This window comes from Mugil cephalus, chromosome 10 (genome assembly GCF_022458985.1).
Source record: "Mugil cephalus isolate CIBA_MC_2020 chromosome 10, CIBA_Mcephalus_1.1, whole genome shotgun sequence".
In the NCBI taxonomy this organism is placed as follows: Eukaryota; Metazoa; Chordata; class Actinopteri; order Mugiliformes; family Mugilidae; genus Mugil; species Mugil cephalus.
This window is the reverse complement of record NC_061779.1, coordinates 19,931,361-19,956,626: the sequence shown is the minus strand read 5'-3', so window position 1 is coordinate 19,956,626 and position 25,266 is coordinate 19,931,361. Positions and strand designations below refer to the sequence as shown.

Sequence of the window (25,266 nt, the reverse complement as noted above, 5' to 3'; positions counted from 1 at the left end):
TTTTAAGTTGCTGGGTTGCTCCGGGCTGCAGCACACTTCACAATATTGTTAAGTCCAATCGGAACAAAAAAAGCAAGAGCTTGTTTTTCAGACGGACATTTACAGGCTATGTGAAAGCATACCGTTGTAATTTCCCTGCCCTTTCTGTCTATTGCTATGAGAGACAATCCCATTCCTATAAAACTGGGAGAGATTTACCACAAGCAATGGGCTGACTTCATCCTAAAGCACGCAGCGAGCTCCCATCTGAAAGGCCACGGTGAAGCCCAGAGACACTGGCCACTGTTTGAGCTTGTCATTTGGGTATTTTTCATCGAGTGCGCCTGACAGAAAGATAACACACTGTCACAGAGTGCCATCCATCTTCGTTTCCTAGTCACTCCTGGACAATTCAATCTTGAGAGTGTGGGGTTAGACACATTGGTGATTAATCAACTCTTCGCTCATGTGTGTGCGAGTGTATGTGTGCCGACCTATACGTGGCTTTGTCTGTGTGTGATAAATCACTGTCTCACCCTGTACAGGACGGACAATGCCTCAGCCCCCTTCAGCCCGCTGAAGATAAATTAATCTACAAGTGATGTGCTGACAATACTTGGACAGGAAAATGATTCTATCTCACTTACTCAGCTGCAGCGTAAAGGCCAGAGTGGTAGATGTCAGGTGTTTTACAGGGGAGAGGGGAGTACAAAGTGTGAATTTGTCAAAAAAAAAAAAAAGAACAGTTGGAGCTCAACCGAGTGTGAGTATTAAGAAATGTTTCAAACTATGTTCAATGGAAAAGTGAATGACAAAACAACATTTTGTAGCTAATCTCATGACAAATCTCCTCACATGCAACCAAGGTGAAGGGATTTAGTTTGAATACTTTATGTTAACTAACACAATAAGAATTATGAGAATCAGAATTTAATATTTATAGAGCCAGGTATAGATGATTTATCTTACAAATTTCAATGCAAAAAAGGTTTTACAACAATTGTAATATGGCACCAATGTTTAAAGAGCCTTAAACGTCAATAGCCATGCCTTATAGGAACAAGGACAATAAGTTGGCCAATATTATGTCAACCACTTCTCTGATGAAAATGGGCCAGTTGTCCAAAATAAATGCATCTGTTACCACCAAGATCATACAGCATACAACATACAGTTGACATAAAGTATGTGAACAATAATATCTGTGAAGCCCTAGTAGAGTGTTAGTATTGCAGGCATTTGATGAAGGACCAGTGAATGTACCAAGTAACAAGGGTCATCAGGTTCATCCACCTGCTGCCAGAGGAAAAAAGGGAGGCTCATTTTCCATATAACAGGTGTGCTGGGAAGCAGGATACATCAAAACAAGAAATTCACACGGCCAGGAAGGAGAGACGGGTAAGGAAGGGCGGGTACTGAGCTGAGGAAAATAGTAATTATTAAGGATTGGTGCCTTTACTGCACGCATGGCAAGTTTCTGCTGCTACTTTTCTTTTTGTTTCATTTTTGTGGAAATGGATCTAGAACACTTACTAGTTCTACTTTGACTAGGAGGAAAAGCTGCTTGCATCAGTAAGGGTCCACTCTTTACACCATTATGCCCCTCTCAGTTTAATTTTATCTTAGAGCATACAACATACAGTTGACAGACACAGAAGAAGAAGAAGAAGAAGTGACACAGAGAAAACAGAGAGAGAAAGAAAAGAGAAAGAGAGTGTCACTGGGTCATGGGTTAGGGGAGGAACTTCTGAAAACAGGTTTATGTTTCCAATCAGGAGATTGTGATCACAACATGTAGCCCAAATCAAATGGGCTGTAACTCAATCTCTGAGGGAGGTCTTCAGGCTCGGAGTGTACATTGGTTCAAGATCATTACTCCTCTCTCTATAACAAAAGGGCTCTGAGAACAGCCAACGCTTGTAAACATTAGAGACCAGCGGTGCTGATGAGCGCACAGAGAAGGTAAGGTAAATGTTAAGGCAAGTGGGGGAAATCCTGAGCTAGCTGGCTGGCTTGAATAGAAAATAAGTGGAGGCTGAACGCATTGTTCTATTGTATACACGTGGTTTTCATATGAGAACAACTAAAGCATAAGGTAAGTCTTCCATTCAAAACACTGGTTTCATGAAATTAAAAATCGGATCAATCCAACTGATACAACAACCCCTTTAGGAGAAATGTCTGTCATGCTGTCACAGTCACATCAGGGCTGGTATTACGTTGGCATGACGTTGAGCCAATAGGACACGCCTAGTCACACCCGAGGGCTTCATTACACAGCTGTTGCCTATTGGCTATGCCTCACTGCATGAAGGCTTTTCTCTTTCGCTCTATAATGCCTCCAGTACTCTGATATTATGGAAACATAAATAAAAATATAAGTGTTATATATCAAGTGTTGTCATCAGGGAAATGGCGTCTTTGACTAAAAGAATACAGAGGGGCTGCCATGGAAAATCCTTAAAATAAAATAGAATGAACAAAAACTATGTGAAGCATAAACACAACACTGGATAGATGCTGATAAGGCACAGATCAGAAGGAAGTGCATGTTTGGCACATACTGACTGAATCCAGCCACAACGGCTGATTCCACCATGGGAGACAGTAGCCAGCAGATTCACACTCAGATACACACCAACACCCAGCTATGTATTCATGCACACGTTTTCTTATGAACACTGCGGCTAATCTAATCAGTTTATCTCTCTTACAGACGAAACACACACACTGGAGTGTGCCTACCTTATCTTCCAGCCTGATCAGCCGTGCCCCGATCGTCGGGTATTCCTTATCTTCCCCCTTTCCTATGGAATAAAAAAGGAATATAAATATGATATAAAAATATATATATAAAATATGAACACACACATACAAAACCTTTCATAATATAACAACTTTGAGGACAGTGATTCACAAGCAGCATTCATTCATTTTATTTACTAATTTTTCATCTGCCTATGCGAGGTTGGGTCGCGGTGGCAACAGGAACTCCACACGTCCCTCTCCCCAGAAACACATTCCAGCTCAACCTGGGGAATCCCGAGGCCAGGCCGAGATATATAATTGAGATATATAATCCCTCCAGTGAGTTCTGGGTCTGCCCCTGGGTCTCCTCTGAGCTTGCTGTGCCTGGTAAACCTCCAATGGGAGGCATCCAAAAAGCTGGTCCCTCTTGACGCAAGGGAGCAGCAGTTCTACTGTCTGAGCTCCTAACCCTATCTCTGAAGCTGCATCCACCTAATCTTCGGAGGAAGCTTATTTCAGCCGCTTGTAATTGCGATGCCATTCTTTCTCTTGCTGCCCACATTTCACGACCATAGGTGAGGATTAGAATAAGGACAGACCGATAAATTGAAAGCTTTGCTTTACGATGCAGTGCCCGCATTACTGCAGCCACTGCACCAAACCATCTGTCCATCTCTCACTTGCGAACAGCACAAAGAGATATTTGAACTCTCTTGCTTAAGTTCAGGAACTCATCCACAACCTGAAGGGAACAATCCACCATTTTCTGGCAGAGCGCCATGGCCTCAGACTTGAGGATGCTGACCCTTATCCAAACCGCTTCACACACGGCTGCAAACTGTCCCAGTGCGTGCTGGAGGTCACGGTTTGATGTAGCCAAATAGAACCACATCTTCTGAAAAAAACAGGGATGGAATTCTTAGGCTCCCATACCAGAGCCCCTCCTCAACCCGGCTGCGCCTTGAGATCCTGTCCATGAATACCATGAACAGGACTGGGGACAAGGGACAGCCTTGGTGGAGTTGAATACCCACGGGAAACGTGCTTGACTTTATGCTGAAGATACAGGCACAGCTCTCACTTTAGTTATTCATGGAAGAGCTGGCTCGTAACAGTGGCCTCTGTGTTCCGTACTCCCTCAGTAACCCCCACAAAGTACCCCTGGGGAATGCGGTCATAGGATGTAGACTAGATTGTCAATCTCCCATGACCCCCTGAGCAGCATCCGCAAGGGTAAAGAGCTGGTCCAATGTTCCACAACCAGGATGGAATCCACATTGCTCTTCCTGAATCTGAGGTTCAACTATAATTGGGGAGAACTATTGGTTACACTTCAGTATCTGGGAGTAAACTTTCCCAGGGAGGCTGAGCAGTATACCCTCCAGTGCCTTTTCTTAAAAATGGGTACCACCGTTCAATAGGCGAGTCAGCCAATACAGCCCAACACTATCAAGAGCCTTCCGCATCTTAGGGTGAATCTTGGCCATCCCTGCCACCTTGCTGCTGGGGAACTTCTTAACTACCTCAGCGATCTCTGCCAAGGATATGGACAAGACTTTGTACGCGTCGTCAGACTCTGCTTTGTTCATATAGGGCATGGTGGTAGGGTTCAGGAGACCCCAATCTTCCTTCTTCCACCCAACAACATCCCAGCAGGGCTCTTCTCCCGTATTTCCCAGTTCACGGACACTACCCATTTGTGCTTCCCAGGTCTGACTGGCTCTTGCAGGATTTCCCCAAAGGCCTCCAAGCATCCAAGAAGGCTGAATACTGCCGTTCGGTGCATATGCGCAAACAGTAACAGCCTTCCCCCAAGTGATTTGTAATGGCATGGAGGCCACCCTCTCAGTCATTGGGGAGAACTCCACCACAGAGGCACCCAGCCTGGGACTTGTGAATATCCCCACACCTGCCCGGTGCTTCTCACCTTGGGCAACTCCGGAAAAGGAGGGAGTCCATCCCCCTCCAACAGTTTGGTTCCAGAGCCCACACTAGGTGTGGAGATGAGTCCAGCTATATCAAGTTGGTATCACTCCACCTCCCACACTAGTGTAATGACACTCCACCTGGCTCAAACCAGTCTGTGTCACCAGGGATCAGCACACCCAGGTCCTCGCCTTCGCCTGCGTTGCCCAGCTCACACACCCAACCTTAATGCCTTCTCCTGTAGGTCCATGTTGATTCTTTGGGCTGAACCCTACCACTACACGCTCGTAGGCGACGTCCTCTCCAAGGTCTGGCTGCAGGTGTGTGCCCCAGTTTCTCTTGTGTGGGTGAGGTGCTACAGCTCAATTTGTGCCATTTCAGAACTGAGCTTTGTCTGGATCCTGACATGGGAGACTGTACCAGGGGCACAGCTCCCAGTATCACATGGACACACCAACACCTCTACTACATTAAAGTGGTGATTCTTCAGCACAGAAACAGATGTAGAAAGGTTGATTTTGTGCCGCGCATGACAACATCCCCATTGCAAACATAACATCCAGAGCCCTAAACAGTCACCATTTCTAGTGAAATCAATTATTCAGTTATGTTCTGCTGCTGTTTTGACATGAGTCACAGTGGCAGTTTACAGTCTCCTCTTCTAATATACGTAATATAAACAATTAATGCATGCCAGAAAGATATGTAAGCAAATACTAAATAGTACTGGAGATGTTTAGACTAAATCTGAATCTAAATATGCCATTAAGTTTGACTTTATTCATTCAGCCTGACATCTTGTTCACATTAACCAATTTCATTTTGGGAAGCGTAGCTATTTTATATTGCTGTTTCCAATGAGTAGTATGTGATGTTTTCGTCTTCCCTGGTTTTATTTTTAGTAGAGATACAAGCTGTGGTACTAATTGCTCGAAGCAGTTAACATTTTAAATGATCAAAGAAATGTGTCTGTTTTAAAGTTGCCTGTCAGAAATATACACTGTTGTGCTAATATATGCCCACCAATGCAGTGACACAAGCAGGGAGCACCAATTCACATATTCATAAACACGTAAACACGTATGCAAACATGCACGTCCAAAAAGAGACATATGCAAACACATGAGGGACCTCTGTACCTCTTGTATTTAGTCTGGCACAGCTTGTGTATGTGTGAGCCATAAACACTGTGATGGAGTGAGGAGTGATGGTTGTCCATCAGATGGAAACTGTTGTTTTCTGTGTATTTACCTGGAAGAAACATTCCTGGTTTCCCCAGGGTGCCGTCCAGCCTGGGGAAAAGATAGAGAATGGTAAAAACACTCGGCTGATACACAGGAGATACAGTTAGGCAAACAGCACTTTATCCCAAACCATGAACAAAAAAGATTCACTCTCTCTATATATCACAAATTTCAGGAAAAATCCTCATGCAAGCTTTAACAGGTTGAATGAGTGAACGCTATGCTCTTACTGAGATGTCAAACGCTGAAAATAAACAATGAAACTCGAAACTCACTTGCACATGTGGACTGTCAAATTTACAAATTAACTCAAGCAGAGGATGTATTTGAATACAGCATGCACTGTAAAGCCTTATCTTTTTTTGACTTATTTTTTCTTTTTATTAGTTTATTTATTAGTTGTTTTTCATTTAAATAATAACCAAAAAACTGTGAAATACAAAACTGTTGCTGATTTTCTGTTACTTCATGATGACCCTCTGGTATACTGGTATAACACTGGTGTAATACTTCAGAATGCAACCACATGGACTGACATAAACAGGACAAAAGGGATAACATCTAAACTAAAAAATTACTTAAAGCTGAATAAAGAGAAATTTTCTTCAAATCTGAAGTGTGGCACAAGGAGACAGTTATAAGGCAACATGGCCAAATGAAGACTGAATATTCAACTTGATTTACTTTTGTTTTGAAGAAAGATGATGAGTTTTGTGTCTGCGAAGGCTCTCAATCATCCATGTCGTGGTATGTCCAAAAAACATTAAAGAAAGGCAACTGGACTTGTTCTGCAAGTTTTGTTTTTGGATTTCTTTCTTAGTGTAATGCTTTCCAAAATAATGGTGCCAAAAATAGCAACAGCAAGAAGAAAGACCATTGAACAAATTGAACATTGAACAAAGACGCCACCTTCTCTGAAGCTCCTTGATGCGGACCATCATGTTGAGGTGACCCTGGGAATACTGCTCGATCACGTCTCGCACATCATAGGGTTTCCGCGCTTGCTGTGGATGCATGCACGCACACACAAAAAAGACACACATACACACACATGGTGGGACACAAAAGCCATTGTCAACCATAGCCTCTGTTGCTTGGCCCCCAAAAACATCCCCAACCCCCTTGGGTGCAAAGGGTTCATTGTTAACTCAATGTTAATGTGTGTGTGTGTGTGCATGTGTGTGTGTGTGTGTGCACAAGTGCATGGCCATGTAGAAAGCAATCGTGTTAAGGTCCTTTCACAGCTTTGTTTAGTGTGACGTTGATACAAGGAGAATCAGAGAGAACCCAGTGAACTCTTTAGGGTATCCTTGGTACACACAGAGTATAGCCTCTGCAGCTGAAATCACTTACACCATAATTGAAAACATATAGAGCACTTGGAAACTATATGAATCTAGGAACCATTCTACAAAACATGAAGAGTGAATATGATGTTTAAAGTATTTTAAACAATATGTTTTTTTATTTAACTAAATTACTTTATTGCACCTTTTTTCATTGAATTCTGCCGACTCCGCTCCAACATGAGGCCGTGTCCTGCAGTACGAGTACAAGTGTATTTTTGCAAGTGTGTGTTTTCGTGCGGGCGGTACAGTAAGTGAATTCCTACTGTAACCCCAGAGATAGGTTAGTAGATTTCCCATGATACTATGCCTGAACTGAAGAGAACACAAAGAAGACATGCAGGTGCAAGTTTCAGGCATTTACACACAAACACACACGTACACACTCCTGCACAGCAGCGCTGCAGCTGATGTATGCCCCTGAGGCTCCCCCTCCTCTTCCTGTAAAACCACACACACACACACACACACACAGACACACACAAAACACACTTCTCTCACTCCTTCTCTCACTTTCAATCTGTCTTTCTCTTCATCTGTCACCCCTCCCTTGCTGTCTTAAACTCTGTAGTGTTCCTCTCTGAGGGTTTCCCTTTTCTTACCTGAAATTTCCTCCTGGCCACAAAGTACTGCATTCTGCGGAGAACTTTTACTGCTGATCGTTGGGCGTGGGACAACCTGTGACCAAAAAGGACACTGATTTAGGTTACAAAGATTACACTGACATAGTAATGATTGTTTCATTGCTGCAAATGTGAATTAGCTTGTAGCAAAAAAAACAAACAAAAAAAAAAAAAAAAAAACGAAAAAAAAAAGGCTGCATGCTCAGAGCACGGCCCAGTCTAATTGGCCCTTGGTGCATTTAAGGATCAGTGGAGAATGATGCACCATGCAACAGTACATCACGTGATTTTGACAAGACACACTGACACATATGCATTCAGCATACTAAACCTATAACTGTATTTGTCAACACACATTAACCGACTCTCTCTTTCAGTGCTTTCCTTTTCGGTCACCACTGTGAATCTGCACACTTGCGCAAAGTGAGAGAGAAGAAAACCAGACACGGTTTGCATTAAGAGAAGTCCCAAAACTCAAGTCCCTCAGCTCAAAGCAGCACATCTGTGTCAACACAAAGGAGAGCCCACTGTTATGGAGCTTAACACTGAAACACAAACCACTGGATGCAAACAACACACACAATCTCGTACTTGCGTAGTGTAGTCACTGTATGGCATGCACTTGTGTTTGTTTTTTCAAGGAGGCACTCTGCGTGCTGTGCTCTGCTGTGCACTGGTGCTCGTTTGGTTTACTTGTCAGAGTATCCTGAAACGCGCTCTTAGATGTTCCATGTGTGAAAACAACATGTTTAGTTGGGTGAAAATAGATGGAAAACACAGACTGCAATGTTGTCGAGTGACTATATTTCAATGAGTAAATGAAAACACACAAATACTGATTGGGGAACCAGAGTACAAATAAGTGTAATGATCAAGGACTGTGTCTATCAACCTTGTACAAACAGTGACCATGTTTTCAGGTCCCTAAACAATTTATGAGTTAAGTCAAACAAGAGAACTTGAGAAATAAAATACAGTTGTATTATATTTTAAAGTGCAATCATATTTATTGAGCAAACATTTTTGGTGAAGAGTAAAAGAGGGTCACACAGTATCCATCATGTTTTTGCCAACACTGCAATTACCGGCAATTGAGCCAGTCCATCTGAAAAGTGACGAAAGAAAGAAAGAAAGAAAGAAAGAAAGAAAGAAAGAAAGAAAGAAAGAAAGAAAGAAAGAAAGTGAACTTGAAATGACACATTTACCTGAAGCATGTGTGTGACTTTGAGTTGGCTAGAAGCTAATCCCAAATCCCATCCCACCAGATACTGATGCATTTATGCCGACCTCTTTTGAATCATGTGCACTTTCCCGTGTAAACTCTGTAAAGTTTTGTCCAAGATCTGATCCAAGTGTCTGTGGATGAGCTGAAGACAATCAGCACAATCGGTTGCAGGTGCCACAAGGGCAAAGGTGCAAGCACAAAAGGGAGGCTTTGGTACGGTACAGCAGTGTTTTCCCTGTAAGACGGCTGAGGACCAGCTCTCCTTGTTGGAGTTTCCATGATTTAAGTTGCTGGAAAACAGTTACAGACATGCTTCTGACATAAAATTAGTCCATGCTGCAAAATGATCAATCAATACAGAGGCCAGATCTGTCTGTCTATCTATCTATCTTGTTTCATTATTAATTTATTGTACAACAGAGAGTGGAGAAGAAGCGTCGATGCGCAACAAAGAAAATGAAAGGAAATTTCTTGGCTTAAATTAGATCAATAACCTCATTATTTATTAAAAGAACACGGTGACCTGGAATGACTTCTATTGTGATTTAGTGATATATATGAAATTAACTTGACTTTTTTGGGGGGGCAGGTGTGGGTGTGTGTGTGTGGGGGGTCTTCTATTCCATATACAGTATGTCACTGAGACAGGTGACCTTTCAGCCATCTGTTGGTATCAGAGACTTCAAAGTTAAGCTGGTAAGCTGGAGGATGGTGTGTGTGCGTCCGGTGTCTGATGAGAAGTTGGATTAACAGGAAATTGACGTCACCAGACTGTTGCTGGAGGCGTTCAGGGTGAAAAAAAAAATATGGGCATGGGAGGCAATCAGGTGCAACTTCAAATGAGAACAATAATAGTGAGATGGATTTCACACTTCAGTGCACATGGAAAGCATGTATGTAGTTTCAAAATGCATTGCATGCAAATGGTCCAATAGTTATTACTCAAAGCCAGAATTTGGTACAGATTAGGTGTGTGTCTGCTGCTTTGAACACTTCTCTCAAGCTATGTCCCAGTCAAAGCAGACATACCAACACACACACACACACACACTTGACACACAGAAACACATACCCTCCATCTTCCCCCTCCCCAAACAAGGGCCTTTGTGGAGTCAACAAGTCGCTCTGAGGTCTTAATTAGGCAGAGGGACAACAAAAGGACTTAACAGACAATGCGCTGACATGGGACCATAAAACATGGACATCAAAGTCTGTCCGGCTGCTGGCTTTTTTCCTGCCCTCCACGCCAGGCCTGCCCAAGCTATAGGAGGAAATGCACACAAACAATACCAAACATAAAGAGCATGAGGCCCTGTTTTAGGAAAAAAAAAAAAAAAAAAAAAAAAAGCCCCTTTGCTCTCCTTCGTCGATGAGGAGAAGGATGTGATTTTTTTCTCCTCCGTGTGACTCGGAGGTTCAGGCATAATTGGGAAAGAAAACACATGTAGGAAACAAAAAACATGTGCGGTTTTGATCGGCGTACAACTGTATCCCGCTCCCTCCTTGCCCTCCTCCCGTTTCCTGCATTTGACACAAATGCACACACATGTTCAGTGGGTAAGTGTGATAAAAGAATAACACGGAGGGTTTTTGTCCAACACCAACCCCCTCTCCACTCCATTAAACATTTGGCACACAGAAACCGAAGGAATGCAATTCCCACATCTCTCTGCTGACGCTGCCTTTCAAACACTTGCTGGCTCTGACTCCGCTTCTTACTCATCTCCTTCTGCCTTCGCTCGTCTTTTCCTGTCGTCGTGTTTAATTTTCAACATGCAGGAGATTTGATACAGTGTGTATCCTGGGGACTCCTCTCGAGCTAGCAAAGCTCAGATCTCACCCAAGACCACTTCGATATTATTTCCATTGTCCTGCGCTACATGATTCATTCTACTGAGAGAGCTTGTTGTGTGAATTTCAAGTCTAAGGATTAACTCCTAGTTCTTCTCAACAGACTCACCATTCTTCATTAGGTCAACAGCAGAAGTCATGTAAGAGCTATAGTAGCTGGAGTTATGAACTAGGCCTGACCCTCTCTTGAAAAGCTGTGACAGATTTAGCCCCATGACTCCCCTGGACTCTTCTCTCTTAATAAGTTTTCTCCTTTTTCATTTTCAGATGGTCACTTCGGAGACCTCAGAGTTGTCAATGGCAACTCTCCCTCATCCCCCAGCACCCCAGGTCTTTCTTTGGCAGGGGACCGTCAAATATCCTGTGCTTCCATGGTGCGCGGCAATAACCTTGGAGTCAGTCGGGAGAAAGAAGCCTTAGACTTCAATGTGCTATGGTAAGGTCCCAGCAAGACTGCGGGCCTATGTGTGTGCGTCTGCATCTGTGCGTGGATGTGTGTGTGAGATAAGCTTTATGACTGGTGCTTTGGTCCATCAAAGAGATGTGGCCTTTTTTCTGTTCTCCTCAAAAACAGACATCCCTTTATCATATCTTGGAAGGATAAGTTGACCACATTCTTTCAGAAATGTTTGATCTAAAAGTGATGGTATGCCAGAGGGTGCCACGGTAGGAATTACAAGAGCACACAGCTAAGATACAAGACAGCGAAGTTTTACCAAATTAATGAGAATTTCAAATCAGTCTGCCTGTAGATGAGTGTGAAAGATACTCATATGTACCCATCCAAATTTTATACACTAGCAAACAACAAAATTGCATCATAACCATCATCAGGTCAGGAAAACGGCAGACTTTTCCCTTTGATAGTTGTAGAAGAACCCTGCTTGTTGTGTGTTCGCACAGCAGGAAGTGGAAATTACCATAGTTCTTAAAATTCAGTTTATTCCGTCTCCTTTAGAGTAGGTACTGTCCAAGCACTTTCCAAGGAACCTTAAGTGACGTAAGTATTGAATGTAGCAGTGAGTGCGTTTAAAAAACCTGTGCAAACATTGTTAAAATGTTGTATAACCATATATGGGACAGCTTGCAATGTTAGCCTGTATGTGATGTAATGCAAACAAAACAGAGTGCTTGACAGTATGTAGTGTATAGGCAGTTGGTTGTCCCCCGATGGGCTAGGCCAGTAGCATTTTATTTAATTATAACAGGAATTACATTGTATGTGTATATATGTATGTATATTAGTGAAAGTGGATTTTAGTGCTTGACTGCTGTATTAGAATGTAGTATATATATTTCACCTTAAATTATTTCAGAGCTGCTTTTTCATTTCGCAGGCTGATTAAAGGTCTGAGGACTAAATATGGAATGCCCCCTGCCTCAATGGGAACTACCTGCCCTAATGCCCCTCTCTTAATCCCCATTAGTTAGAGATGATCTAACTAATGGGGAGAGATGCTTCGTGGGAGCAATAGGGCAGAATGGAACACAAACACAACGTTGTCTGAGACGTGCAAAAATATTTCCGATTCGTTATGAGGCCATGGCGGAGCAAATTGGACTCGGGCACGCCGCCAGAGTTTATACACTGAATGGGAAACCCTGGGTCGTTATAAATGCTTGCTGGGCCAGATTAAACAGCTGGCAGGCCGTAGTGCCCACCACCACCTTAGAGAGTCCCCGGAACAGTTTGGTTTTTTAACCTTATTTTTGCCTCCTGCCTCTAGTTACTACAACTATTATAAATTACACTATAAAGTAAAAAATACTACAACTATTTAATAGAGCAAACGATTTTGTTGCACAAATGAATGCATTTATTGTCTGTGATATTCACAACACATGCATTACAAATAGAGACTTAACTGTAATAAATAAATTAAAACAAAATAAAAACTATGAAAAAATATAAGCCTATGAGATATATATGTGTGTGTGTGTGTGTGTGTGTGTGTGTGCGTATGTGTGTGTGTGTGTGCTTGTTATATAAGTGCTTGTTAATTATTTCACATTTACATGAGCAACAGACAAAACTTGTCTGTTCTTCACTCTCCCCCATAAAGTTTTTTTTGGTCTTACTGTAGTTGCTTTCATCTTTTAGTTCCTGACTCATTCAGAACCTGATTCTAAAAAAAAAAAACGGTCACACAAAAAAACTACCAAGTACCATACAGCAAGTCGCAGCTGGTTAAATCCAACTTCTGATACAATAGTTTCCCCCTCCTCTTCCTGTGTGTGCGCTCCAGTTGTTTTCATGCCCACTCCCCTCCCATTCCCAGATCAATAGACACTGATCAAAACATGCTGGAGACAATAGTGGCATCCAAGCCACATCAAAGCCCAGTGCCCATTAAAAGCTGATGACAAAGAGAGAACAGAAAAAACAAGCCACGTTTGATGTGTGTGGCCGCAGAGACAGAGGCCGAGACCAAGAGAGAGAGACTGTAAATTTTGCTGTTGCCCTTAACCCCTGCATTTCTGTGACAAACACAATGCAGTACACACACACATATATATATGTGGATACACCTCAATTTTCATTTTCTTTCTTCAACATTGTTCAAAGAAAATAAAGCCTGGTTTGAGAAGGCGATCTTTTGAATATTGTGGAGATACATCCTTTAGATTAGATTAAGTTATTCCTCTGAATATAATCTGATCTCTCTCACAGTCACCACATACATCTAAAGGTATGCGGGAATTCAAAGTCTCCTTCTTTTAAGCTTGCGAAAGGACCCCGCCAGTGAAAAGAGGCACGTCTGGAGATGATGGTCGACATCCTGGCGACCTCGGAAAAGTCCCACCCGTGTTTAATGTTAATGACACCAAATCTCGCAACCTGTCATTATTGGAGGAGAACAGACACAGTCACAGCTCGTTCCCACCACACGGAGAGTAGATTGGAGAGGAGCGCACTTCCAACAAGTAGACTAATGACTGGTGAACTCTTCTTGACACGACTCGAACTGCCAAATTATCTAAAGATTTGGGTGAGGAGGTTTCCAGTTAGACAGCCAAGGAAATTTAAACGTACTGTCGTGGGAAAATGACTTGAAGAAATGGTATGAAGGCCACAAAGAACAAAGGCTGCGATATGGAAAATACAGTATTGGTATCAGTAGTTATGGTTAGTTAGACTTTTGCCTACATTGTACATCAACTTTACAAGACAAGTAGGTTAGGTGTAAAATCTTTTTTATTGAACATACTGATTTGAAACACTGATAAACTCTACAGTGGACATGTTGACTTAAGATATGTTCCTAAAAAGAGAGCAGTGAAAAAAAGAGAGAGAGAGAGAAGGGAGTCATTGGCTTCAATGGCTAACTCCTAGATGTGACCAAACTAATTCAAGGTCTCAGGGTTAATGTTCCTGGCCTAAGGTATAGCCTAGAGAGAAGGATGTGGCGGTAACTATTCTTCAAAGAGATCTTAATTAGAGAGCTGGATAGTTTGGGGGTTAATGACCCCCTCTTTTCAACCAGACCTTCTTCTGGTCTAAATGTCTAGCCTAAGGTGTGTCAGTAATGTGGGCATTCATGTCGGAGAGAATATCAGGGTAATGGGTTTCTTTTCAGAGGCCCTTTCCCCATTAGTCTGTGGTGATGCCTATTCACGGATGGCATGCTAATCGGTTAGTCAGTCGGTCCGCCACTTCATTTCTGGCTGAAATTTCTCAACAACATTCATGGAGAACTATCATCAGGTCAAACAGTTTTGGTTCACACAGCAGTGAGGGTGCCGACATGGCTTGTAAACAATAAAGAACTGAGCAGTAGCAAACCGCCACTAATATTTGTCATTTCATATATCAAGCGATCTGTCCCCACTGTTCTCTCTTTAAGCCCACACACCAGCAGCTTCTTAACATACATCATCAGTGGAGGACAAGAGTCGACTAGATAACCAGCTGGGATACACCACTGTCCTATTTCACAGTGTCAACACGTGTCAACTTCCAAGAAACACTCTGGTGACTGTGGAAATGGGATTTTGAAATACTTCATAGTAAAAAAAAAAAAAACTAAGGCAAAAGCTTATATGCATGTGGATGAGAAAATAGTTGGGGAGTGAGTCACTGTGGGGTGTCTTTAGTCAGAACTGGAGGTGAGTTTTTATTTGTCAGTTTTAATATCTGTCAAATCTATTAAGGTTTTACCCTTTATAGCTAGAGCGTTTGTCATTTTTTGACAACACCTTCACTTGCTACATGTCCCTGTAGACTCAATTGTCTAACTGGCTCTTCATCATCCAGATTTTAAATACTACATATGATATTATTTGGGTTGACCCCAAAAAGTCTCTAAACCCATAACGTTATGGGTTGTTTGGTGTTAAGCAACGGGTGAATCAGGGAATAAAATGGCCCAAAACTCTTGTAGTCTGAGAGCAGCCTCTACAGTATTTAGTATAAATACAAGCAAACAGCACATGATATAAGTAGACATAGATAGTAATGTGTGGACAGCCATCAATTCCCCAGTCACTGGATGTTTAGAGCTGCATTCTTCAGATAATTTGAATGTGTGAGTGCATGTGTGTACGTCATGGAGACAGGAGGGCGATTGGGTTTCTTCAGTGGGGCAGGAGGGAGTGAGGTGGTGAAGAAGGATTTATAATTCATGGCCTAATAGGATTTGTTGCTATTTAGCAGGATTAGGCATGTTAAAGAAAGAATCTATTTATTGCTGCCAGTCGGGGGGTCCCCTTGCCTGGGTGGGGTGGGGAGATTTTTGGGGGTGGAGAGTAGCGAGGTGAGGTCCGGGAGGGGGTTGCGTAGGCCCTCGAACCATTTTCTAGGATAACCCCTGGCACTAAAGGCCCAGAGACCCCCAGCCCACCCCTCTTCTCCACTTTTAGTCCCTCTACAGCCACAATCTTTGGCTTAAATTTGCTGCTTCCTTCGTAATCCAAGCACATGAGCCCAGAGGTTAGTCATGCCAACACACATGGTGGTTCACATGTGTGTTTTTGAGTGGATGTGTACTTTGAGGGACAATTAGCAACACCTTGGCCTCATGTGCTTGCTGGAGGTAGCCCTGTCTGGTTTAATCCTGGCTGTGGACCCAGCAAGTAGACAGAGAAGAAGATGGAAGGGAAGAGGTGGAGGGTGACCTATAGGCCTTCTCAGCTCAGGGGCTTCCCTTTCATAAGCCAATGGGTTTAGATTATAAAACCGAGCGTCTATTCAAAGGAGCATTATTCTGTCATTCATGTGTGGTTGAGGCTACAGTGGGGGGCTGACTGACATTAAAGACTGGTGTTTAATTAGGCTTTTCTGTGCTGGTTAGTGTTTTTGTTCCCCTTTTCAGCTATGAGAGGCCAAGCAGGCTGCTGTAATTGTCAGTGTTCACTGTTGGAGATGTTTGTGTTTGTGTATGAGAGAAAGAAAGAGAAAGAATGCGGAGAAATAGCATTTATTACCTTCCACTAATGCACACAGCATATATTCTTTTCAAACATGGTGAGGATGAGGCCTCCTCTGATTCTGTTAACATTCACTCTGAAAGAGAGTTGCACTTGTGCATGAGGCACAAAGAAATCTACTTACCAACATACATGTACAAACATGGACAGAGGAAAACAGATAGATATCTCCTGTGTTTACAAATATTGATTTCTTTGCTCAAGAGACAAAGATGCTGACATTGAGAACTTAAAGTACTTCATCACTGCAAATCTGAGGATTAGGGGCCCACGTCTTCAAGACTGGTAGAAGCCACATGTCTACTCAACTAAATACATATCGGCCATATTCACTGGGCTCAAAGGAAAACGGGGAAACTAGAACTGTATAAGTCCTGAATGACCACAACGGCAGCTTTGTTAAGGGAGGATTTCAAATGAAGGATATGGTTGAAAGGCAAGGCCAAACACAGCGCCGCAAGCTTCTTTCAAAACAAGGAGAGGAAATTAGTGGAAAAAAGTCAACTAATGAACAACCCCATCAGAATATCTGGTTAGGTTTTCATGTATTTGCACAATGATACGAGATAAGAATCAACTTAATGAAAACAGATGAACAAAATAATAATCTGTACATCTTTAGCCCCACTCATTTCTTTCCATACTTAATTAACTCATTAAAAGTATATTAAAAATGGGACAAAGTCAAAGAAGACAGGATTGACAAATTGTTTAAACACAGAGAGTGACAGAGACAGGGAGAGAGGGGTGAAGCGGTGGAGGGAGTAGAAGTGGTAACAGTAGTAAGTCGTAATGGACAGTAGGGATTTATGGCAGCAGATGAGGCTGAGAATGTCTTGGCAGACTTGCTTTAATAGCTTCCGCTCCTGGTCCACCGTTCAATTAGCGCACTGCCTCTGTCTCCAGGTCTGTCCCTGCCTGGACTGTAATTACACCAGCAGTCCAAACACACTAGCAGACAGAGAGGCAGTCAGGCAGACAGAAAGGAAAACTGAGAAAGGCTGAATGGGCTTGTATCACTGGCACTGGTACTTCTTCATAACTCACTCTCCACTCAATATGCCAGCATATCAATGTTCCTGTCCTCTAACTTGGTCTCTTAGTGTTTTATTGCTTATAGAGTGTGGATATTAAATTTTATGGAGGACTTTCAACCCCCCCTCCCAGAAATGTTTTAAGACATAAGACATGTTTCTTCCAGAAGAACTTTCTCCTGGGACTGGGAACCTCTGGAGTGTATTTCTACTGCAAGGACCTAGGTCTAAATTAAGTTACTTTAAGCCCCAGAAAGTCCCTGCTCAGGGATAAAGTTCTTTTACAAGAACTAGTGGAGGAACTTTGGGGGTGTGACATGCAGCAGTGAACATTTCTGACTGGCCAAATACTCCCAGCATTTTTATTTCCCAAACGGTTTAAAAAGTTCAGTTTAAAATGAGTTTGGCTACGGTAAGTTGAAGCATTTGGGCTTGTATTGGTACTACTGCTTGTATCTTTCACAGTGATAAGCCAACAGCCCCATTTGCAAAGCAGTAAATCCATATCAACAGCAGCATGGCTGGAAAGTCCTCCATGCTTACTGTTCTTTGCAGTGTAATGATGATGTCACCACTTTACGTGGTGTTATTAATGTTGCATTGTCTTTTCCATTAACTGACACCTACTGGACCGGAGATGAAAAGGCCATTAATGCTACACTGGAAACGATGGCAGCCAATAGACTGAAAGAACATTTTAGTTCCTTAAAAAAGTTCTCAGGTCTAAAGTAGAATATTCTTTGGGTGGAAACACAACCATAAAGAAGCATTACGTGCTTAAGAATTATTTGTATCTAGTATGGTTTTCCCACAAAAAGCTAAAGTCTGCTAGGTCTAAGTATGTATATATTGTTCATTTAAAATGTTTGACGGCCAGTTTCCCTACTGAACATTAAATTCTCAGTTATATTAAACTGAGACTTAAAGTGAGCCCAGAGAAACCTTCCCCCTCAGCAAATGAATCTCAAAGGAGACTTTTAGTGTCAAACTGTGTATAAATAGTGAATGAGGACTCTAACTGTTTGGCTGTTATTATTGAGAAGAAGTAGTGTTGGGTATGTTAAAAACACTATAAAAACACTAATGCAGTGGAAAGTCTCATTCACAGACAATGACTTGAGACTTGTAGTAGTGAATTCTTCTACTATTTCTTCTATTTGTTTTTACAGCAGCAAAGTTCCCCACAAGAATTTCTATTTTTTTCTTTTTTTCTTTGAGTAGTTACATTAACCTAATCTGGTCAAATAGTCAAGGGTCAATTTTAAGCTTTGGCAGGGTAAGCAGAGCACAGTGTGGTGTTGTGTGACTGGAACAAATGATAGTCCATATCAGGCCTTGTTTATGCACATAGAGAACAAGGGAGCAAACTGAGGAACACTGTTACATTTAAAAGGCTGGCTATGGGCTATGATCCCATCTCTCCGAGTGTGTAAGCAGTCCAGGTCAGGAACTGCTCCTTGCTTGCTGCTATAGTGGGATCAGATGACTGCACACTAAGAGTTCATGGGCCCAGGAGGAGGTGAAAGATGATCAGAGGGCTCAGTGGGTGCAGCAGGGTCTATGATTGGTCAAATTGACCTTCCTAATGTTCTCTGGTGAGATGAGATGTGAGAGGGGAGTGTGTCAGGATGAATTATGTCCCTGTATCACAGCTCTTAAGCTCCTTGAAAAATTATAGGCTTCCACACTTTTTTGGGGAGGCCCACATTGTTTTGAGGGGTATTTAAATGCTTTTGGACAGCTGTTTCAACAACATTTGAATACAGTTTGAGGCCTAGGGCGACGCTCTTATCTAAGACATTATAATGCAGTAAATCCTGATACTTGCATTCCTTGTCATTTCAGCAATTAATGTTTTTTTTTTTTTATGGTTGCATGTTGTTTGAATACACCGATCACCCACAACATTAAAACCACTTGCAAACCACATGTGAAGTAAATAACACTGAGCATCTTGTGACAACGTTTTGCTGGAAAAATACTGGAACAAGCCTGAGTTTATTTATTTTTTTTTGTTTTTTTTGGTTATACAACAGTGAGCAGCCGGACATGTTGATCTGTTCATCCAAAAAACTAATTAAAGTGGGAGACGGAAACAATAGCCAGAATACTGGGGGACAGAGCTGAAAACAGGAGCTCTGCCAACTCCCCAAAACAGGAAACACTGAACTTGTTGTCCAAGAAGATAAAACTAAATCTCAAATCAGAATAAAAGCTTAAAAACAAATACATCATGACGCAAAACCCCCTTGAAATAATGATATATTTAACAGTCCTGCATGTTGAATTATTTAAAATCTGTGAATCTTGAGTCCAAGTTTGAGGCACAATCGCAGCACACAAACATGAGACAGATACAGACAATCACACAAGACGTGCACTAATTGTTGAAAATGATAATTACCAGGATATAACACTGACCTATTAACGTGTTGCAGTGTGCAAGCCAGCGTAATGAATGTGACGAAAACCGTGTTCCAACGCAACTCCCTCCCACTGACAGACAGGAAAAAGAGACGTGCTGGCTCGGTGCCTGGAGCTTTAAATGACGGGCTGAAGTTCAGAGGCATTTATTTGTCATAATACTCAGCTAACTTGAGATCAGCTGATATCTGTCAACATGCTTCACGCAACACGTCTGTGATACAACACAGAACGACTGTGCGGAGCCATGTTTAGATCAAACTGAAAAACTTAAAGACCAGAGAATAAAGAGATGCTAATGACAAATAAGAACATTAAGACGTAGAAGAAGAATAAGTGCGGTATTCATCCTGTTTTCAAAGAGCTCAGTTATGAGGGAGGTTATCTGAATTGAGGGGCTGGGAACAGGGTGCAAAGCCATAATTGGATTCTTGTCCCCGGCCAATTTTTCAGGGCAAATTATCAACGCATGGGTTAGACCGCTGGAACCACACTGTGTGAGGTGGGAACATTGGGAGCTTTGAGGAGCCAGTGTGACACGTTAACAGAATCGTTCAGGGCACTGGGATAAAGTGATGGATGGAGCAAATACACAGCATCTGCTGCTGCTGCTGCCGCATTATTCCTGCTGACTCAGTGCAGAGGTAGGAAACACTGATAAAGGCATCAGGATCTGTGTGTGTGGGTGTTTGCACGAGTGTATGTTTACTCTGAAATGTGTATATAAGCATGGCAAAGCTCCTCCTGGCAGAACGTACAGAGCCTTGTCTATCTAAGAGTGAAATGATGACTGGGCATGTTGCTTTTGGAAAGCCCGCTACGCTCTGCCATCTCCACTGGTGTGCCCTCCCCAACTCCCAAAAACAAACTGTCACTCACAGCTTGCCACTGACCTCCAAATTTCCAAACTCAAACAGGCAAAAGAAATATACTTTGGATAACAATAACTTTACTAACATAATCACTGCGGGCGTTTTATTTGCCGACAGGGAATGCTTCACTGGATCACCACTTCAAAGTAAGAGACTCGGGGGAAAGATGGAATAATTAAAAGGTTTCTTGTTGCCTTTGTCATCAGTGCAGTGCAGTAAGCATCGGCAATGTATATTATGTGCAAGTAGAGAGTGGTAAAAAGGAAGGAGTCTTGTCAGGAAAAGAAATTTTCTGGTTCAATCATCAGGAAGAAAAAACAGTCTTTTTTTTTTTATAGGAAACAATCTTAAGATTTGACCAGATAATCAAAAGGCATTTATTTTTCCCAATCCAAACACAACATTGGAGACACTGTCTAGACTCCTTTTATCCAGGCAGGAACTCAACACTGTTCTTCTCAACTTCTTATCAGGACCCATGTGTAGGACATGACACAAAAAAACTCAACCCAGCGTCTGATCATAACGTGGGGCGGGTGCTGTGTCAGAGGGATTCATAGACTCCCTTGACAGAGGCTTGTTGGACAAGTCACATACTGTCCAGTAATACACAAGGACTTCCCCGGTTTACAATGATTGAAGTCAACCATTACAAATTTTTGTGGTTCAAGCACAATCCCTTGTAGCCGCTGCGCTGTTTCTACTATAACTACAGTTGCCATGTCAACATTAGTCTTTGGATTTACACCAGTGTAACAAATCATTGTGGGAATTCTCTTAGTAAATAAAAGAACTGTAGAGATTCAGACAAGAGTTCAGGTTCAGAGATGCAGTGACATATCGTACCAATTTCTTGTTAACATAAAAACACAAGCCCCCACTGAGTGACCTACAGTGACCTACAGGCCATCGTTTTCCTGCTCACAGTGCTGAGGTTTGGGCTTTGAATTATGTTTCGAGACAGAATAAAAGCACTGTTGGGGTGGACATAAGAAGAGATTATGTCCACCGCTGTTTTTCGCACTAGCATAGCTATACTGTAGAGATTCTCTGTATTTACCAAATACCAAACGTTTCTTTTTACCACCTATTTAAATACCCAACTGCACACCAGTCTTTCAGAACTGATGAGGCTGCTTGGATAAGTGGCAAAACATCTTCAAGCTCAGTTGCATCTGTTTTTGGATATATGATGACCTGGGTAACTGAGAACCCTCACAGATATAGTCACCAAATCCTGTTGGTTCTTAATAACTATATATATTATAATATATTATATATGCATTGGCATCACTGCTGCCTGGGTCCACGCCTCCTGAGTGGCAAAACATGGTGAAATGTACCAGTAAATACAGCAAAACTGGGAAAAAAGTGGATTATCAGATAAAATTAAGGGCAAATTGACTTGACACTGATCCATATGAACTAGTATGGATTTTGAAAAGTGGTTTAGCCTCAGTTTCAGGTTGTTTAAGTTAGTTTTAGGTAATTTCAGTTATAATAAATGTAGCTAAACAAAAGGTACTAACGCTAAAAGCTTCACTGAGAAATAAAGTTAGTCATACAATACTGTAGCGTCTGACCAGGTGTTAAAAGGACGACGAGGAGTCATCACAAATATTCCGTTTATTGTTTTATTGTTATTTATTGTTGGAACTGAAATAGTTACTGTCGTCCGCAAATACGCTAAAACATCCACAACATAACTTGAAAAGTAACTTAAGGTATGACTTCTTTACAAAATACACCATGAATTAACATTACCTGACACTAAATGTGAACCACAACTCCAGGTTTCTGTGCCTGGATTCCAGTTGTTTCTTCTAATGCAACGAACCATTTACTTCTCTTTTCTTTTCAAATCTGATGGTTACGTCAATCGCGCAACAGCTCTACACATTTTCTTCAATTTGTTTTACAATCTAGACGCGATGAAAGCCTATGATTCAAACTAATGCTGCTAATCTCCGTGCTCAACTGTCACTTTATGCCACTCAGTGGCCGTAACCACAGACACTTCGCTGGCTGTGACGTCACGTGCATAGTCTCTATTGGATAAATTCAGTTAGCGTGCATTTTAACTTGTGCCATTTTCCACAATAATAAAGAAAAGCGAGGCCAGCTCTTTTAGTGTTCTAGCATTGGAAAAGTGACAGATGCTGAAATATTTATAAAATAATGAACATGGCATGATTTGTTAAATAATAAAAGCTCAGAATATGACCCAGAATGTGAGTGGGAGTGTAGTATCTAGAAGTAGAAGGCTGTGTTTAGTGTAGCTGGACAGAGTCCAGTCCAGGGAGGGAGGATATTTCATACATGAAATCCTCTCAGAGCAGGAGGTGAGGTAGCTTGGAACTGTCAGGAGTGGGGCTTGTCCAACTGTGCACGGTGCACACTGCTGCACCATAGGAAACGCAACTTCACTTCTTATACGCACAAAAAAAAAATCACATGTGCATGCTACCCTCTTCTCACAAACGAGGGCACACACAGATGGCCTCGAACACAGGAAAAGAGAAACAACTCAGAATGAAAAGGGAGGGGGTGTAGTGGTGCACGAAAAAGGGAAAGAGCGAGAGAAAGGGCAGCGGGAGAAAGCGTGCAAAATAAAGAGAGTGAAAGAAGGGCTCCGCAAACAAAAGAAAAGTCAGTTACACACGCAGAGCGAGAAGGGCAGGGAATAGCACTGACAAACAAAAATCAGCAAAAAAGAGGAAGAGAAAGAGAGAGAAAAAACTCAGACCTTGGGGTGGGAGGAGTGAGAAGGAGAGGCAGCGGAGGAGGAGGAGGAGGTGGAGAGATAGAAAAAGAAAAAAGAGATAGAAAGAGAGAGAGAGAGAGCGGAGTAGGAGTAGGAGTAGGAGGAGGAGAGTGTCAGAGCTAGGGGTGATTAAGCCCGGGGTCTCCTCTCTGCAGAGACACGTGCGCAGACTTAATCAAGTCGACGCCAGCCAGCCACATTTCCACATTACTCCCTGGCCGCCTGCCTGACAGGTCCGAAAGAGGGAAGGGAAGAGGAGCTGAAGGAGTCCGCCCCGCGCACCCACCCTCCCACCCACCCACCCTCTCCTGCTTCTCCTCCTCTTCCACCATTCTCCAGGCCCTGAAGCGATGCCAGAACACATGTTAGCATCGGTGGAGGGAGTGGATGGGTGTAAGCAAGGAAGCAACGAGCAGAAATACTACTGGCTCCACAAAACGAAATGTTATGAGCTGCAGGAAGTGCCTCCCACTGAAGCCTCTGATTGTTACAAAGTACGTCATGATAACACTTTACTTTTATAGAACCTGAGAAAGGCCATAAATGCTGTATGCATGTATTTAAAAAGATCAGTGTCATTGCACTCTATTGATTGAACATTTGAACCTGTTGCTGAATTCTGCTGTAATCCCACACGGCCATTTTTGAACCGCTGTCCAAAATTTCAAAATTAATTTCAAAATGAATCTCTGAAGTGACTCGGTGAAAACATATTTGAGCATGACACGTATGAGTGTGATTATGTATTTATTTGAGTCACACAGAGCAGACACAATCTCTCTGACAGACACAAGTGAATACTCATACCGAAACACAGACAGCACACGCCCTCAATCGCTCTCAGTTCCACAGATAGTTATTTTTTATTCTTGACATCTTTTCAGTCTTAAAAATACTGCCTCTTCCCCGTCGTTTCTCCCCCACTGTCCTGTTTCACTCTTTCTTTTCTCCTCATCGGAGGCCAACTAGATATGGGTCTAAGGTGAGGTATAGCTATGTCATTTAATAAGCAACTTAACTCTGGCACCCACGCCACAGAGAGGGACCAGGACGGACTTTTACACTTCAAAAAAAAGTCCAACTTCATAGTCTTTGATGTTCTCTCCTCAAAGTGAAGCAAAAGCTTTGCTTCAATATTTTTTTGCAGCTCAGGGCTCAGTGTCATTTGACAACAACGAGGCCTGCTTACAGCATTTCCAGTAATCTGGCCAGTTTCTAATCTCTTGGAGTGCAAGTCTCTGATAGAGACGGAGACAAAGAGACATTTGGTTCCACGCTGCTATTTCTGAGCAACCACTGAGGTGTAATTTCAACGTATCAGTGGAACAAGGTCGAGCCTGTGCCCGTCTAATCTGCCTTAAAATTATACACAGGTGGTTTGATGATAAGGTTAGGAGGAGTAGACGCGGTGTGTATCTGAGTATGTGTGAATAGGCCCGCACTCTCGTATATCTCCTGGCACCATATCAAGCGCAAAGCTCAGTCCTAAACGTATGCATGTGTGCGTGCGCGCCAACACACAAGGGGGCCTTCAGCGGTCTCTGACCTGTGAGTGAGGGCTAATTAAGTGAAGGGAGATGACAATGAACAAGGGCCTCCAATAGGCCAAGCCATCACTCAGACCTGCTGTAATGAACACCCACCTACAGGTGTGCTGATCCCCAGACAACTCTGCACACACACACACACACACACACACACACACACACACACACAAATACCTCCTTTAACAAAAAACGAGTACACTCATAGAAGGTTTCAGCTGTATGTTATTATTGCATGCCCCTCTATGTTAACAGTGCA

At 42.5% G+C, this 25,266-nt stretch overlaps 1 protein-coding gene across 3 annotated transcripts in view; it reads right to left on the bottom strand.

The window, feature by feature from the left end:
* The window catches only part of kcnq1.2 (potassium voltage-gated channel, KQT-like subfamily, member 1.2), a 161,376-nt gene that overhangs the window by 47,041 nt on the left and 89,069 nt on the right, over window positions 1-25,266 (bottom strand). For all 3 annotated transcript variants that reach the window (XM_047597062.1, XM_047597061.1, XM_047597063.1), the window contains 4 exons: window positions 7,846-7,921; window positions 6,807-6,901; window positions 5,905-5,945; window positions 2,725-2,786 (listed from right to left, as the gene is read on the bottom strand). In XM_047597062.1, the coding sequence (XP_047453018.1) occupies window positions 2,725-2,786; window positions 5,905-5,945; window positions 6,807-6,901; window positions 7,846-7,921 (274 nt within the window). The remainder of the gene's footprint in view (window positions 1-2,724; window positions 2,787-5,904; window positions 5,946-6,806; window positions 6,902-7,845; window positions 7,922-25,266) is intronic.